Source organism: Salvelinus namaycush, chromosome 4 (genome assembly GCF_016432855.1).
Source record: "Salvelinus namaycush isolate Seneca chromosome 4, SaNama_1.0, whole genome shotgun sequence".
Classification (NCBI taxonomy): domain Eukaryota; kingdom Metazoa; phylum Chordata; class Actinopteri; order Salmoniformes; family Salmonidae; genus Salvelinus; species Salvelinus namaycush.
In genome coordinates, this window is record NC_052310.1 from 59,013,666 (window position 1) to 59,030,852 (window position 17,187).

The following is a 17,187-nucleotide window of genomic DNA, read 5'->3' on the forward strand; positions in this document are numbered from 1 at the left end:
TATGCTTCCTGGCTGATGTTTTGGTCACTTTTGAATGCTGGCGGTGCTCTCACTCTAGTGGTAGCATGAGACGGAGTCTACAACCCACACAAGTGGCTCAGGTAGTGCAGTTCATCCAGGATGGCACATCAATGCGAGCTGTGGCAAAAAGGTTTGCTGTGTCTGTCAGCGTAGTGTCCAGAGCATGGAGGCGCTACCAGGAGACAGGCCAGTACATCAGGAGACGTGGAGGAGGCCGTAGGAGGGCAACAACCCAGCAGCAGGACCGCTACCTCCGCCTTTGTGCAAGGAGGTGCACTGCCAGCGCCCTGCAAAATGACCTCCAGCAGGCCACAAATGTGCATGTGTCTGCTCAAATGGTCAGAAACAGACTCCATGAGGGTGGTATGAGGGCCCGACGTCCACAGGTGGGGGTTGTGCTTACAGCCCAACACCGTGCAGGACGTTTGGCATTTGCCAGAGAACACCAAGATTGGCAAATTCGCCACTGGCGCCCTGTGCTCTTCACAGATGAAAGCAGGTTCACACTGAGCACATGAGTACATGTGACAGACGTGACAGAGTCTGGAGACGCCGTGGAGAACGTTCTGCTGCCTGCAACATCCTCCAGCATGACCGGTTTGGCGATGGGTCAGTCATGGTGTGAGGTGGCATTTCTTTGTGGGGCCGCACAGCCCTCCATGTGCTCGCCAGAGGTAGCCTGACTGCCATTAGGTACCGAGATGAGATCCTCAGACCCCTTGTGAGACCATATGCTGACACATGCACATTTGTGGCCTGCTGGAGGTCATTTTGCAGGGCGCTGGCAGTGCACCTCCTTGCACAAAGGCGGAGGTAGCGGTCCTGCTGCTGGGTTGTTGCCCTCCTACGGCCTCCTCCACGTCTCCTGATGTACTGGCCTGTCTCCTGGTAGCGCCTCCATGCTCTGGACACTACGCTGACAGACACAGCAAACCTTTTTGCCACAGCTCGCATTGATGTGCCATCCTGGATGAACTGCACTACCTGAGCCACTTGTGTGGGTTGTAGACTCCGTCTCATGCTACCACTAGAGTGAGAGCACCGCCAGCATTCAAAAGTGACCAAAACATCAGCCAGGAAGCATAGGAACTGAGAAGTGGTCTGTGGTCACCACCTGCAGAATCACTCCTTTTTTGGGGGTGTCTTGCTAATTGCCTATAATTTCCACCTTTTGTCTATTCCATTTGCACAACAGCATGTGAAATTTATTGTCAATCAGTGTTGCTTCCTAAGTGGACAGTTTGATTTCACAGAAGTGTGATTGACTTGGAGTTACATTGTGTTGTTTAAGTGTTCCCTTTATTTTTTTGAGCAGTGTACTTTCACCCCCGGTAACATGCATGTAAAATCACTTTGTCATCCATGGAGAAGAACTCACAAATGAAAAGAGACAAATGGTGGTTGAATTTCATAAATCAGGCAATGGGAACAAAAAAACTATTGAAAAACAAATATACCACTTACCACTATCACGGCAACAATTAAGAAGTTTAAAACCACTGAACAGTGGTAAACTCGCCTGGTAGAGGATGCAAGTGTGTCTTGTCCCCAAATGTTGTGAGGAAGATGATTTGGGACGCAAAGAAAAGTCCAAGGGCCACAGTTGGAGAATTCCAGAACGTGGCTGCATCTTGAGGTCAGCAAGTCTCCAAATCTACAATTAGATGCCACCTCCATGCCAATAGGCTATTTAGAATGGTTGCCATAAAAAAGCCTTTATTAAGAAACATCCAACACATGCATGTTAACTCCTGGAGTTTGCTAAACGGCATTGGCACTTGGACCGGAACGGGGTGGTATGATCATATAAGACGAAAATATAGCTCTTTGGCGACGCACTCCAGTGGTGGGTTTGGCCTTGAAAGAAGGATGCATACGCAGAAAATAACCTCATACCTACTGTCAAATATGATTGTGGATCTTTGATGTTATGGGTCTGTTTTGCTTCCACTGGACCTTGGGCCCTTGTTAAAGGGATTTTGGCATTTTGGATTTGGTATCCCCAGAGTCAGATTAATTTGTGGATACAATTTTTATGTCTCTGTGTCAAGTATGAAGGAAGTTAGAGGTAGTAGCCACAAGTTCACCTGACTCTGGAAAAGTAGATAAAGGGCCTCCTTGCCAAAACCCCAAAGTCTCCCTTTAAGGTCAACGGCACCACGAACTTTACCAAGTACTATGACATTTTAGACAAAGACCTGGTTGCCTCTGCCAGGAGGCTGAAAGTTGTCCGCAAGGGGATCTTCCAGCAAGACAATAACCCCAAGCACACATGGAAATCCACTAAGAATTGGTTAATTGATCTCAGTCTCTGGACTTGAATCCCATTTGAAAACCTGTGGTTTTAATTGAAGAGGGCAGTCCATAAGTGCAGACCCAAGGATATCAAGGATCTGGAAACATCCTGTATGAAGGAAAGATCCCTCCTAATGTGTTCTCCAACCTCATAAAACATTATAAAAAAAAGCCATGTGCTGTTATCCTTGGAAGGGTGCACAAAATATTGAAAACAGGGGTACCAATAATTTTGACACTTATTACTTGTTACAAACAACATTTTTCTCTGAGCAATTGTATTAGTATAAAAAAATATACATAAACACATTTTTGAGCATACAATATACTGTAGCTCAGTATTTCTAATGATTTAATACAGTCTTTTTGGCTCTATCTTCATCAAGGGTGGCAGTAATTTTGGAGGTGATTGTATGTAGGGGATCTCTGGCCACGGAGACGGTCTGATCTCTGGCCACGGAGACGGTCTGATCTCAGGCCACGGAGACGGTCTGATCTCAGGCCACGGAGACGGTCTGATCTCTGGCCACGGAGACGGTCTGATCTCAGGCCACGGAGACGGTCTGATCTCAGGCCACGGAGACGGTCTGATCTCAGGCCACGGAGACTGGCTGATCTCTGGCTACGGAGACTGGCTGATCTCTGGCTACGGAGACTGGCTGATCTCTGGCTACGGAGACTGGCTGATCTCTGGCCATGGAGACGGGCTGATCTCTGGCCATGGAGACGGGCTGATCTCTGGCTACGGAGACTGGCTGATCTCTGGCCATGGAGACGGGCTGATCTCTGGCTATGGAGACGGGCTGATCTCTGGCTACGGAGACTGGCTGATCTCTGGCCATGGAGACGGGCTGATCTCTGGCCATGGAGACAGGCTGATCTCTGGCTACGGAGACTGGCTGATCTCTGGCCATGGAGACGGGCTGATCTCTGGCTACGGAGACTGGCTGATCTCTGGCTATGGAGACGGGCTGATCACAGAAATGCTTCCACTCTCTCCTTCTATTTCCTCCTATTAGTAGAGCTGACCCAGAAAACTGAGATGCGCCTTGGATCCTGTTGATTCCACATTTAGTAGCCTAACATCAACAGCAATTATTGGCCAGAGTGCGGAAGGGGAAACACGGTCAACATCCCAAATGGCACCCTATTCCCTATACAGTGCACTACTTTGTCCAGAGGCCAGTCAAAAGTAGTGCACTATAAAGGGAAAAGGGTGCCATTTGGGAAGCAACTTTGTTTCATGCTGCTGAAAACAAGCCAAACCAGCCTGGAGGTGGAGGAAACTGTGGCTCTTATATAAACACACATCAGATTCATCATGTCCTGTGATACTAAAGAAAAACACAGCAGGGCCACAGACAACAAACCATGTCAGGGCAACCAGGATAAATTATAGTGTACAAACATCCAACAGATATCACTGGTCGAGCAAGAGAATACCCACACACTCTTCAGCTTGTGGATATTGTCCTCTATGTATAAAATTCAAGCTGCAACCCAGAAAAAGTCAGACAGAACTTTTTGTTTACAATCCTAAAGTAGCAATGTAGAGATCTCAAAATAATTTTGGAAAACATTTCTTAATTGGTAAAATATAGAAACTGAAATTCCTCAGAGAGAGCTTACCATGCCTCCCTAATTGTATTATCCAGAAGATCATTAATTAGATAACTTCCACTGTATAATCAGTTAAAGGTTGGTTTCTATTACACATTCTCAATGAGGGGTTTTATAAAGGAGTGCAATAACAGTCAGAGTATGAACACATACATACTACCACACATACAGTTGAAGTCGGAAGTTTACATACACTTAGGTTGAAGTCATTAAAACACATTTTTCAACCATTCCACAAATTTCTTGTGAACAAACTATAGTTTTGGCAAGTCGGTTAGGACATCTACTTTGTGCATGACACAAGTCATTTTTCCAACAATTGTTTACAGACAGATTATTTCACTTATAATTCACTGTATCACAATTCCAGTGGGTCAGAAGTTTACATACACCTCGTTGACTGTGCCTTTAAACAGCTTGGAAAATTCCAGAAAATTATGTCATGGCTTAAGAAGCTTCTGATAGGCTAATTGACATCATTTGAGTCAATTGGAGGTGTACCTGTGGATGTATTTCAAGGCCTACCTTCAAACTCAGTGCCTCTTTGCTTGACATCATGGGAAAATCAAAAGAAATCAGCCAAAGACTTCCACAAGTCTGGTTCATCCTTGGGAGCAATTTCCAAATGCCTGAAGGTACCACGTTCATCTGTACAAACAATAGTACGCAAGTATAAACACCATGGGACCACGCAGCTGCCACACCGCTCAGGAAAGAGACGCGTTCTGTCTCCTAGAGATGAACGTACTTTGGTGCGAAAAGTGCAAATCAATCCCAGAACAACAGCAAAGGACCTTGTGAAGATACTGGAGGAAACAAAAGTATCTATATCCACAGTAAAATGAGTCCTATATCGACATAACCTGAAAGGCCGCTCAGCAAGGAAGAAGCCACTGCTCCAAAACCGCCATAAAAAAGCCAGACTACGGTTTGCAACTGCACATGGAGAGATGTCCTCTGGTCTGATGAAACAAAAATAGAACTGTTTGGCCATAATGACCATCGTTATGTTTGGAGGAAAAGGGGGAGACTTGCAAGACGAAGAACACCATCCCAAACGTGAAGCACGGGGGTGGCAGCATCATGTTGTGGGGGTGCTTTGCTGCAGGAGGGACTGGTGCACTTTAATAAAATACATGGCATTATGAGGAAGGAAAATTATGTGGCTAAATTGAAGCAACATCTCAAGACATCAGTCAGGAAGTTAAAGCTTGGTTGCAAATGGGTCTTCCAAATGGACAATGACCCCAAGCATACTTCCAAAGTTGTTGCAAAATGGCTTAAGGACAAGAAAGTCAAGGTATTGGAGTGGCCATCACAAAGCCCTGACCTCAATCCCATAGAAAATTTGTGGGCAGAACTGAAAAAGTATGTGCAAGCAAGGAGGCCTACAAACCTGACTCAGTTACACCAGCTCTGTCAGGAGGAATGGGCCAAAATTCACCCAACTTATTGTAGGAAGCTTGTGGAAGGCTACCTGAAACGTTTGACCCAAGTGAAACAATTTAAAGGCAATGCTACCAAATACTAATTGAATACCAAATACTTAGTGCATGTAAACTTCTGACCCACTGGGAATGTGATGAAAGAAATAAAATCTGAAATAAATCATTAAATAAATCATAAGCCATGGGAGTTTTTTGAGCAAGAATAAAGCCGACATTTGAGTAGTAAGACATGTATAAAAGCAACAGATATCATTAATAAGAAGGGGCTAGAAGCGTCTTATATGGTGAGCTACCGAGTGGCTAGGACAGGCAAGCCCCATACTATTGTGGAGGACTTAATTCTTCCTGCTGCCGCGGATGTGGCTGGGACAATGCTGGGGGAAAAGGACCCCCAAAAATATACAGACAATTCCTTCATCAAACAACACTGTTTCACAATACATCAGTGACATGGCAGGAGATGTTTTGAAACAATTACTGCTTCGCATACAAGCCAGTGAATTATATGTGTTACAGCTGGATGAGCCAACAGACGTGGCGGGCCTGGCACAGCTCCTGGTATATGTCCATTACGTTTATGGGAGGTTAATTAAGGAAGACATCCTCTTCTGCAAACCACTGGAAACCAGGACAACATGAGAGGATATTTTTAAAGTACTGGACAGCTTTGTGACATCAAATGGACTTTGGTGGTCAAGATGTGTTGGTATCTGTACTGATGGTGCAAAAGCCATGACAGGGAGACATTGTGGAGTAGTAATATGCGTGCAAGCAGTTGCTCCCGACGCCACTTGGGCACACTGCAGCATCGAGAGGCTCTTGCTGCCAAGGGAATGCCTGACAGCTTGAAAGACGTTTTGGACACTACAGTGAAAATGGTTAACTTTGTTAAAGCAAGGCCCCTGAACTCTCGTATTTTTTCTGCATTATGCAATGATATGGGCAGCGACCATGTAACGCTTTTACAACATACAGAAAGAAGTGCTCTGGTTATCAAGGGGCAAAGTATTGACATGTTTTTTTAAATTGAGAGACGAGCTTAAAGTTTTATTTTCTGACCATTATTTTCACTTGTCTGACCGCTTGCATGATGATGAGTTTCTCACACGACTGGCCTATCTGGGTCATCTGAATCTAGGATTACAGGGACTCTCCGCAACTATATTCAATGTGCGGGACAAAATTGAGGCTCTGATTAAGAAGTTGGAGCTCTTTTCTGTCAGCATTAACAAGGACAACACAAGTCTTTCCATCATTGTATGATTTTTTGTGTGCAAATGAACTCAAGCTTACGGACAATGTCAAATGTGATATAGCGAAGCACCTGCGTGAGCTGGGTGCGCAATTACGCGGGTACTTTCCCGAAACGGACGACACAAACAACTGGATTCGTTATCCCTTTCATGCCCTGCCTCCAGTCCACTTACCGATAACTGAACATTTCTGGATAGGGCTGCGCTCAGAGTTTTTTTGCCTTGGCAAATCGTGCTGTTAAGACACTGATGCCCTTTGTAACCACCTACCTATGTGAGAGTGGATTCTGTATGTAAACTTCCAACTTCAACTGTAAATAAAGGTTAAAATTGGAAGAAGAAAAAGTCAAACCTGTGGTGAGTTATTCACAATGTTTGATGAACATATAAGGTTTTATATGTAAGATGGCTAAATAAAGAGCAAAATTATTGATTATTATTATATTATTATTTGTGCCCTGGTCCTATAGGAGCTCTTTGTCACTTCCCACGAGCCAGGTTGTGACAAAAACACACACTCATTCTTATGTTTAACAAATGTATCGTATATTGTGTGTGTGTGGCAGGCTTACAATGATGGCAAAAAACATTTGAGAGTGCGCTGACCCTGGTGTTGGAGGGTGTACACAGCTGGAGGTTGAATGCTTGAAGGGGTACGGGACTATAAAAAGTTTTGGAACCACTGCTCTAGATGATGACGCTTGGCATTGTTGTAATTAGAACATTAGGAAAAAACACTAACAGAGAAAATAAGGTAATTAACAGCTAACTAAGATCCTCTGAGGAAAACGGTGGTTGCATCCCAAATAGTACCCTATCCCCAATATAGTGCACTACTTTTGACCAGAACCCATAGGGAATAGGGTGCCATTTGGGACTCAGTCTGACTGCCTTTTATACAGCTCCCTCTAGGAATCAGTCAAACAAACATCAGTTAGAGACTAAAAACAAACACTGATGATGATTATAATGATGTCTTGCATTTATAGCCTATAACACTCCCTGAATCACAAAAGTACTTCACATTGAATGTTGGGAACCCCCTCTCAGAGGCATGTTAATAGGGTGAAACTTTCCAGACCCTGGTTCAAATACTATTTAAAATGAATGAATTATTTTCCCATACATTCCGAAGTAAGTATTCAGATAACCTACATTTGAAAAAAAAAGTATTTGAATTTTGGAATGTATTTGGAAATACTATAGTAATACACTTGGAAAGTATTTGAAAATACTCAAACACACTTCCATACATTTAACCATTTAACTAAGGTATTTGGAAATAGTATTTGAAATATGTATTTGAAAAGACTTTCAAATACAATTTGGAAGACATACAATTAGCAAGACATACAATTAGGAAGAATAAAAAAAAAAAATACAAATAACCATTCAAATACTCAAATAAAACTACTTGTTTTGCGCTGTGAATTTGAAAATACTCAAATACACAGAAAAAGTATTTTAAAAAAACATACTCAAATACACCCGTATTTGAACCCAGGTGTTACACTTTCTGACGGTTGCAGAGCAGAAAAAACACTACATAGAAAAAAAGACTGCCTGTGTCCCAAATGGCACCCTATTCCCAACATAGTGCACTACGTTTGGCCAGAGCCGTGTGGGCCCTGGTCCAAAGGAGTGCACTGTATAGGGAATAGAGTGCCATTTTGGGATACAAACACTGTATAACAATGTTCTGTGCTACATGCACAGACATGAGTCTATGCATAATAGACTCATGTCAGCTCGATAACATTCCATTGCTACTGGCGGGGACTCTGAACGTAAACAGACTGAAAGCTCCCCTGCTGGGCTGTGCTGCTCTCCACTTGCAACTAGCCAGCCAGTCAGACTCACATGCCACCATTTAAAAATACAAAAGTATGTGGACACCCCTTGAAATTAGTGGATTTGGCTATTTCTGCCACACCCATTGCTGATAGGTGTATAAAATCGAGCACACATCCATGCAATCTCCATAGACAAACATTGGCAGTAGAATAGCCTGTACTGAAGAGCTCAGTGACTTTCAACGTGGGAGTTCCAAACTGCCTCTGGAAGCAACGTCAGCACAGGAACTGTTCGTCAGGAGCTTCAAGAAATGGGTTTCCATGGCCGAGCAGCTGCACACAAGCCTAAGATCACCATGCGCAATGCCACAAGTGTCGGCTGGAGTGGTGAATCACGCTTCACCATCTGGCAGTCAAACGGACAAATCACACACACACACACACACACACACACACACACACACACACACACACACACACACACACACACACACACACACACACACACACACACACACACACACACACACACACACACACACACACACACACACACACACACACATATATAGACTGAGCTAACTGTTAATAAAGCCAGTATTCATCGAGAGGAGCAGCAAGTCTTTCCATAGTGTAAGACCCATCATCCAGGCAGGGGAGCAGAGGCAGCTACATTGTCGCTCTAGCAATTGTTGCTATGTATCAGAGTTTAAGCAGAGACAGAACTCCTCTCCCCTAACATCTAGACTCCTATCTCTCTCACCATATCCCTGTTCCTCTGCCTCTCTTTCATTGTCCCTCTCTCACTCAGACACCTTAACTGGGGTCAGTGCTGGATCAAAAAGTTGACGAGGTGACTCACACACCATTTATTACTGAACACTGGGCACAGTGAGCAGTCGTCATATCAACATATTTCAACACTCACTTACCTACTCTCATTCCATTGGATGAGACACTAAACCGAAGTCCAAACCTTTCTTTACAAACACTGGCCCAGACTGTCTTAAGTCATTGAATAGGCCCCGATATCAAGACAATGGCCACTATGGGGCCCATGGGGCTCTGGTCAAAACGGGGCCCATAGGGCTATGGTCAAAAATAGTGCACTACACTCCCCTACGTATTTATTTGAACAGTGAAGCTAAACTGTAGCGGTGCGTGGGTAAAATCACTTGGGAAGACAAGCCAGGAAAAAAAGCCATATTACAACCTACTGTATGTTTTGTGATAATTGCATTGTTTGCTCTATAACCTGTTAGTTCATATGCCTTGACACCGTGATATATAGGCCTAAAGGTCAAGACAATAAGAAGACAGTGGCAGAATAAATTCAATCACACCTTTGTTTCATCACAAAACCGGAGAGCAACCTCTGTTCAGTGAAGTCCACAAAACATATTGCATGTAACAAACAGTTACATGACCTACAACATCGTCAAGCAAGTTTTCGGACTACTAAACAGCTATTGATTTAGAACACCGGAGATTTACTGCAAGTCGCAAAGAAAACAGGAGCTGCCTCCACTATTCCAGCACCATTTCAACTTCAACGTCATCAAATCCCCTCTGCTTAGTCTAATACAGTGACAACTAAAAGATTCCAAAAACCATTTAGTCCAATCAACGTAGGCTAAATAAGTAGAAAAACATGTTGACTCACTCTACTTGCTGAGAAACGCCAATGCCATCCTCCACTTTTTCATGTTGCCAAAACAGTGTATGACTCCGTCATACAGTACACACTTAGTTTTTGTTGTCCTAAGCTACCTGGCTAAAATGCTTGCTCTCTAGCCCAACTTCCTTTCACGGGCAATGATTAGCCAGCTAGTTAACATTAGCCTACTACATCTAGCTACATATTGAACTTCCATCCTATGAATTTATGGTTGGATCAGAAACACCGTTATAATCATTGGCCAGTACAGAGAATTAAGTAAAACCACAAGTCCAAATCCCTATCTCCATCCATGGCTAAATTAGGAAAGGGACAATTTTAGCTAGCTAGCTAGCCACTGGAGGACAATTTTTCTGTCAATGACATTTGGCCTTTAATGTGATGTGATTGGTGTGAAGCCAAGTCCAAACTGGCTTCCCTTGACACTTGTTTTGGTGCGACAGGACCATTCACAGTTGAGCTCACTCAGTTTAGCTCAACGCTGATTGGCTATTATTGTAAAAAATTATCAAGGGAGGCTGGCTTCCCTTGCATTCAATGCTCCAGGCGGCAACAAAATCCTACTCTTTTTGACCAAACAGCATCAGATAGATGGGCTACACATACAAAGACAGAGGGGTGCTGTTTCACTTGCCCGGATACTTTCTCCGGGGAGATACATTCAGCCTCTTGCGAATTGAAGGAACATTATGAAACACAGAGACGAAAGATAAATTATTTTTAATGTTTTTTTCTTGGTCCGCTTTTTGGGGAAGCCTGGCTTCCCTTGGCATCCATGAATACATGTCACTGAAGCTACATATTTGAATGTGGCTCTATACTCAAGTATTTTAGATTTGAGATCAAATGTTTCATATGAGGTGATAGTACAGAATGTCACCTTTTATTTGAGGGTATTTTCATACATATCTATTTTACCGTTTTACTTTATGTATCTGATCCCCCCATTTCAAGGTGTATTAAAGCAGTAAAGTTTAGTATTTGGTCCCATATTCCTAACACACCATGACTACATCAAGCTTGTGACTCTACAAACTTGTTGGCTGCATTTGCCATTTGTTTTGGTTGTTTCGGATTATGATGCGCCCAATAGAAATGAATGGTAAATAATTGAGTGTGTCATTTTGCAACTTTCTCACTTATCATTATTCACGATTCATTCATCATGATCCATAATCCTGGAAACAGCAACATTAATGTAGAAGTGTTCAGAAACATATCATATTCTTATTTACAATAAAAGTGACTCCAAAATTGCACAATACATGTCTACTAATAAATAAACCACAAATAGGCCGACCATCATAGCCGCCACTTCATAAACGTACCTGGGTGTTTCCGACTATATCTAATAGGCCAGTGGTATGGGAACATTGTATATCAACCAGACCAAAGGACAACACGGAGGTTACCAGAGTACACAGAGAGGACTTCCCTTTGTAGTGCTCTCCCCAGGCCTGGAACTATAACAGTCAGTCCCTGAGGTAAGCTCTCTCTATCATGTACCTCATTACATTTTCCACAACAACCTAAGCTTAGTCAGCTACCTGCAAATGCAGGTAAACAACTAACAGAGTAGGATGACGTTTCCCCTAGACGCTGATTCAAGTTCAGTTTTGTGTTTCCCCTAATGGTTATGGTAGAGTTTTGGATAAGATAAGATGTACTTTATTGTGTATTAACAATGTGTCTTTATGTCCACAACACAATAATTGGTTCATGCCCTGCAGTAGCTGTTATTTTTCCCCTCTGAATTCTTCTGTCATTTTGTGTGCTGGATGTTGTGGAGATGCAGTAACTGACATATTGACTTATCAGAACACATTGGTGTGGGCTTTGCATGATTAGCTGTCTGATGCCTGAGCTGTCTTCGACCAACGCTGGAGAGTTTTCTCAAGGTTGCAGAAACAAGCTTGGACATGTTTCTGAAATCGCATCTACAGTGCCTTCAGAAAGTATTCACACCCCTTGACTTTTTCCACATTACAGACTGAATTTCAAATGTATAAAAGGTTGTTTTTTTGTCACTGGCCTACACACATTACCCCATAATGTCAAAGTGGAATTATATTTTTAGAATTTAGAAATGTCTTGAGTCAATAAGTATCCAACCCCTTTGTTATGGCAAGCCTAAATAAGTAATTTATTTTTATTTTTACAAATCATAAAATCAAAGTCACATACTAAGTTGCATGGACTAACACTGTGTGCAATACTAGAGCCATGACTACATGGAGCTCTATTCCACATCAGGCAACTGAATCAAGCATTAGAATCAGATTTAAAAAGCAGGTAAAAATATCAAATCAAATTTATTTATATACATTTATATAGATATTTATTTAAAATACACCTTATGGAACAGTGGGGACTGTGAAGTAACACAAACATAGGCACAGACACATGCATACACACACATGATAACATACACACCATACTGAAAGCTGTAATCGCTGCCAAAGGTGCTTCTACAAAGTATTGACTGAGGGGTGTGAATGGAAATTAGATATTTTTGTATTTCATTTTCAATACATTTGCAAACAGTTATAAAAACATGTTTTCCATTTGTCATTGTGGGGTATTGTGTGTAGATTGGTGAGATTTATAAAAATATTTAATCAATGTTGAATTCAGGCTGTAACACAACAAAATATGGAATAAGTCAAAGGGTATGAATACTTTCTGAAGGCGCTGTACCTACCACCTTTAGGGTGTTATACTCAAGTTACGCATTGTGGTGAAAAGCAACTGGTGGTGAGACATACAGCTACATGACCAAAAGTATGTGGACACGTACTCGTCGAACATCTCATTCCAAATTCATGGGCATTAATATGGAGTTGGTCCCCCCTTTGCTGCTATAACAGCCTCCACTCTTCTTGGAAGGCTTTCCACTAGATGTTGGAACATTGCTGCGGGGACTTGCTTTCAATCAGCCACAAGAGCATTAGTGAGGTCGGGCACTGATGTTGGGAGATTAGGCCTGGCTCGCAGTCAGCATTCCAATTCATCCCAAAGGTGTTCGATGGGGTTGAGGTAAAGGCTCTGTGCAGGCCAGTCAAGTTCTTCCACACCAATCTCGACAAACCATTTATGTATGGACCTTGCTTTGTGCACGGGGGCATTGTCATGCTGAAACAGGAAAAGGCCTTCCCCAGTCGGAAGCACAGAATCGACTAGAATGTCATTGTATGTTGTAGCATTAAGATTTCCCTTCACTGGAACTACGGGGCCTAGCCCGAACCATGAAAAACAGCCCCAGACAAAGTATTCCTCCTCCACCAAACTTTACAGTTGGCACTATGCATTGGGGCAGGTAGCATTCTCCTGGCATCCGCCAAACCCAGATTAGTCCGTCAGATTGCCAGATGGTGAAGAGTGATTCATCACTCCAGAGAACGCATTTCCACTGCTCCAGAATCCAATGGCGGCGAGCTTTACACCGCTCCAGCCTGTGTGCGGTAGCTCGGCAATGAAAACCTATTTCATGAAATTCCCGACGAACAGTTATTGTGCTGATGTTGCTTCCAGAGGCAGTTTGGAACTCTGTAGTTAAGTGTTGCAATCGAGGACAGATTTACGCGCTATGCGCTTCAGCACTCGGCGGTCCCGTTCTGTGAGCTTGTGTGGCCTACCACTTCGCGGCTGAGCCGTTGTTGCTCCTAGACGTTTCTACTTCAAAATAACAGCACTTACAGTTGACCGGGGCAGCTCTAGCAGGGCAGAAATTTGACAAACTGACTTATTGGAAAGGTGGCCTCCTATAACGTTGCCACATTGAAAGTTTCTGAGCTCTTCAGTATGGGCCATTCTACTGTCAATGTTTGTCTATGGAGATTGCATGGCTGTGTGCTCAATTTTATACCCCTGTCAACAACGGGTGTGGCTGAAATAGGCGAATCCACTAATTTGAAGGGGTGTCCACATGCTTTTGTATATGTTGTGGTACATATGGCCAAGCTTTTATTACACTCCTTTTATGTGGAACTGCACCAAATACCCTAATTTCAAACGCATAATTATCCTTACACCTCTGAAGACACTAGCCTCTTTCAAGCCGGTCAGAAGAACTTATGAGTTTTATTTCTGAACACTCAAAAACGTGTTTCTCCACCGACAATTGGATAAGGGGAACCATGGGGTGTTAACACTTGATGGAGACTAGAGATCCTGACTGCCAATGTGTCCACCCTGAGACATGCCATTACGTTAATATCCCCAGTAATAAAACACCTATGATTTTTTTTCCTAGAGTAGAGGTGACTGTCAAGCTCTGACACGGGTAGGTGACATCTAAGCCCATATGTCCTGTCACTCATGATGATCATCCACAATATGGTCCTAAAGGCACCATATTCCCTAAATAGAGCACTGGTCTGAAGTAGTGCACTATCGGGTGCCATTTGGGATGCAAACCTACTCTCAGATGTCAAAGATGACATGTCCAGTCTTGGTATTGGTCCACTAATCCTAAATATAACCCTTTAAACCTAAAGAATGTGCACTGGCTAGCTAAAGCATGACGACCACAGCGCTTTTCGGGGCTCTGATGACACGGACCATCCAGAACAAGCTGTGCATAAAACGTACTGTGTGTGACCACTTGTTTGTTGTGCAATAAAAACATTGAAAAAAGTTCTATATTATCGAGTCCTGGTGATCATAACATGTAATCTTCAATACTTTCTATAAATAAATGTTTGAAATGAAAATATGTAATTTGTTTGTTTATAGTTCTGGCTGCCGTTGTATACTGGACACTCACCCATGTTGTAGCCATACGGAGACTCGCTGGCTCCGTCCTGGAGGCTCGCCAGTATCTCCCCCTTTCCCACATCGCTGTCTCCCACCAGGAGAAACTTAAGCAGAAAATCGTAAGCCTTGGCGGGGCTGGTTCTGTGGTTCATCCTCGCGGTGAAGAATGATTATGTTCCATCATGGAACAACTTGTACAAGACTGTTCAATCACTTATATTTCTCTTCCAACTCAAGATTTGAGAGCTGTGTGACGCACGAATTAAAGTAGCAAAGAAGCGAGTCAAGTTGAATGTTGTGTTCTTTGACAGTTCATCTAGTGGATAGCCTTATATTATCAGTCATAATGAATATCTGGGAACTCACAATGTATCCATTTAGAATAAATGCATCAAACACAGATTTGAAGTCTCCTAAAATAGGAATTTGAATGAAAGCTACAAGTGTCAATTTTGCCAACGAAAGTGACAACACAATGTAACATAAACAATTATACAAATTAGCCTACATCTACAGTGTGTTCCACTGTAACATCAAAGCTTGCCGCTCACGCCGAACCTGTCCCAGTGTTCAAATCGTCATTCCATAAATCCTCCATTCCCGCTACCGTGCCTTGAAAGTACCAGACATCTGACTTGTTATAACGCTGTATTGTACCGCCAGCCACACTGTTCCGGAGCTCTCTCTGATCTCTGTCGTTTCCTGTCCCCAGTAGCGGCAGAGTCTCGAGTTTTACACGGTTATGGTTGGCTCATCCACCGGGTTGCTAGGGCAGTCTTGAGTCAGTAGTAGGCTAGTCGCTGCAAACGTCTATCAAAATCTCCATTTGGCCTACCCATTTGATTCAATAGAGGGGTGTGGCTACCGTGGGTAGCCAAGCTTTGTGAGGTCTGGAATCAACCCTACCACTGATTTGAGATCAGTGTTAGTGATTTTAACCCTGTAGGAAGGGATAGGATGGCGGCTGTTTGAACTGATTCCGGGTCAGTGTTTGCAGATGTCCGCAGCAGCCGCTGGCTTGGCAACGGACAGCATGGCTCGGTTTGTGTTTGTTGTTGTTGTTGTTGTTTTGTCTGGGCACGATTTCTGATGTAGCGCAGAACACCACGGAGGATTTAGGGACATTAGGCTATTCTATTCATACAATGGCGCAGTCAGCCACGCTCCAAAACAACAGCACATAACAGAGAAAAACAGTTACAATCATTTTGATAAGGGAATTATAATGAAAAAACGGATTAAAACGTGATCAATAATAGTATTACCTAATTTAATGGATTACGTTTTCCCTAAGAAAAACAGTAAGAGACAATAGGCTACATAGCCTATACAGTACACGATTCAAGAAAAATACAACTGCACCATTATTAATTGAAGGCCTGTTTACATGTGATCTAGTGCTCAATAGGAATACAACATATTAGGCTGCTCTTGTCCTGTAAATAGGCTATCATACAATGATGGAGGTATTCTAATACCAAACGAGACTGCAGTGTAGCCTACATTCATCAGTGAGTAAACATTGCATTGCGCAGCAGTACAATGTTGTTTACACAGTGTAGTGGATGGATGCCGCTGGTCTGTTGATCAGATGGGTTATGTAACTATAAGAGAGGAGCTGCCTTCTGGCGTCAGTTCCAACTCCACTGTGGCCATTGCGTAATTGCACACCAGGCACCAGACTATGGATGGATTCGAGGAATGAATACGGACATGGACATACTTTGTACCCTAATTACAAATTCGTTATTAGCCTACAACATCAATGGTATGGGACATAATGTACATGATAATAAAACATTGCTGGTAGCCTATTTTACTGAATTTATATAGTGAAATTTAGATAATTTAAAGAAAATAAGATGCGACTTAAATTTGACAGAATTTCTTAAATGTTCTGTTCATTGCTTTTATTTGCGTGGTAATTTTTTTCTTTGCTCATATTACATCAGATAATATCGTCCACTACACGAGTTCATTAGTGCGCCACAGTTTTTGAGTGCGTCTACCAGCAATGATTACGGGTAATCTACTGCTCTCGGGTGGTGTATTGTCGGTAGTACACATAATACATTTGCAACATTCTAGATGCAAAGTTCAAATGGATACGTGTACGTTTTTTTTCATATACAGTGCCTTCAGAATCTATTCACACCCCATGACTTTTTCCACATTTTGTTGTGTTACAGCCTGAATTTATAACATTGAGATTTTGTGTCACTGATTTACACACAATACCCCATAATATCAAAGTGGAATTTTGTTTGTAGAACATTTTCTACATTAATACAACATTTAAAGCTGAAATATCTTGAGTCAATAAG

At 42.7% G+C, this 17,187-nt stretch overlaps 1 protein-coding gene across 1 annotated transcript in view; it reads right to left on the reverse strand.

Annotated features, from left to right (window-relative positions):
- rab40b (RAB40B, member RAS oncogene family) overlaps window positions 1-15,670 on the reverse strand; it is a 54,706-nt gene extending 39,036 nt beyond the window's left edge. The window contains exon 1 of the mRNA XM_038992097.1: window positions 14,874-15,670. Within this exon, the coding sequence (XP_038848025.1) occupies window positions 14,874-15,015 (142 nt within the window). The 5' untranslated portion in view covers window positions 15,016-15,670. The remainder of the gene's footprint in view (window positions 1-14,873) is intronic.
- Between the last annotated feature and the right edge of the window lie 1,517 nt (window positions 15,671-17,187).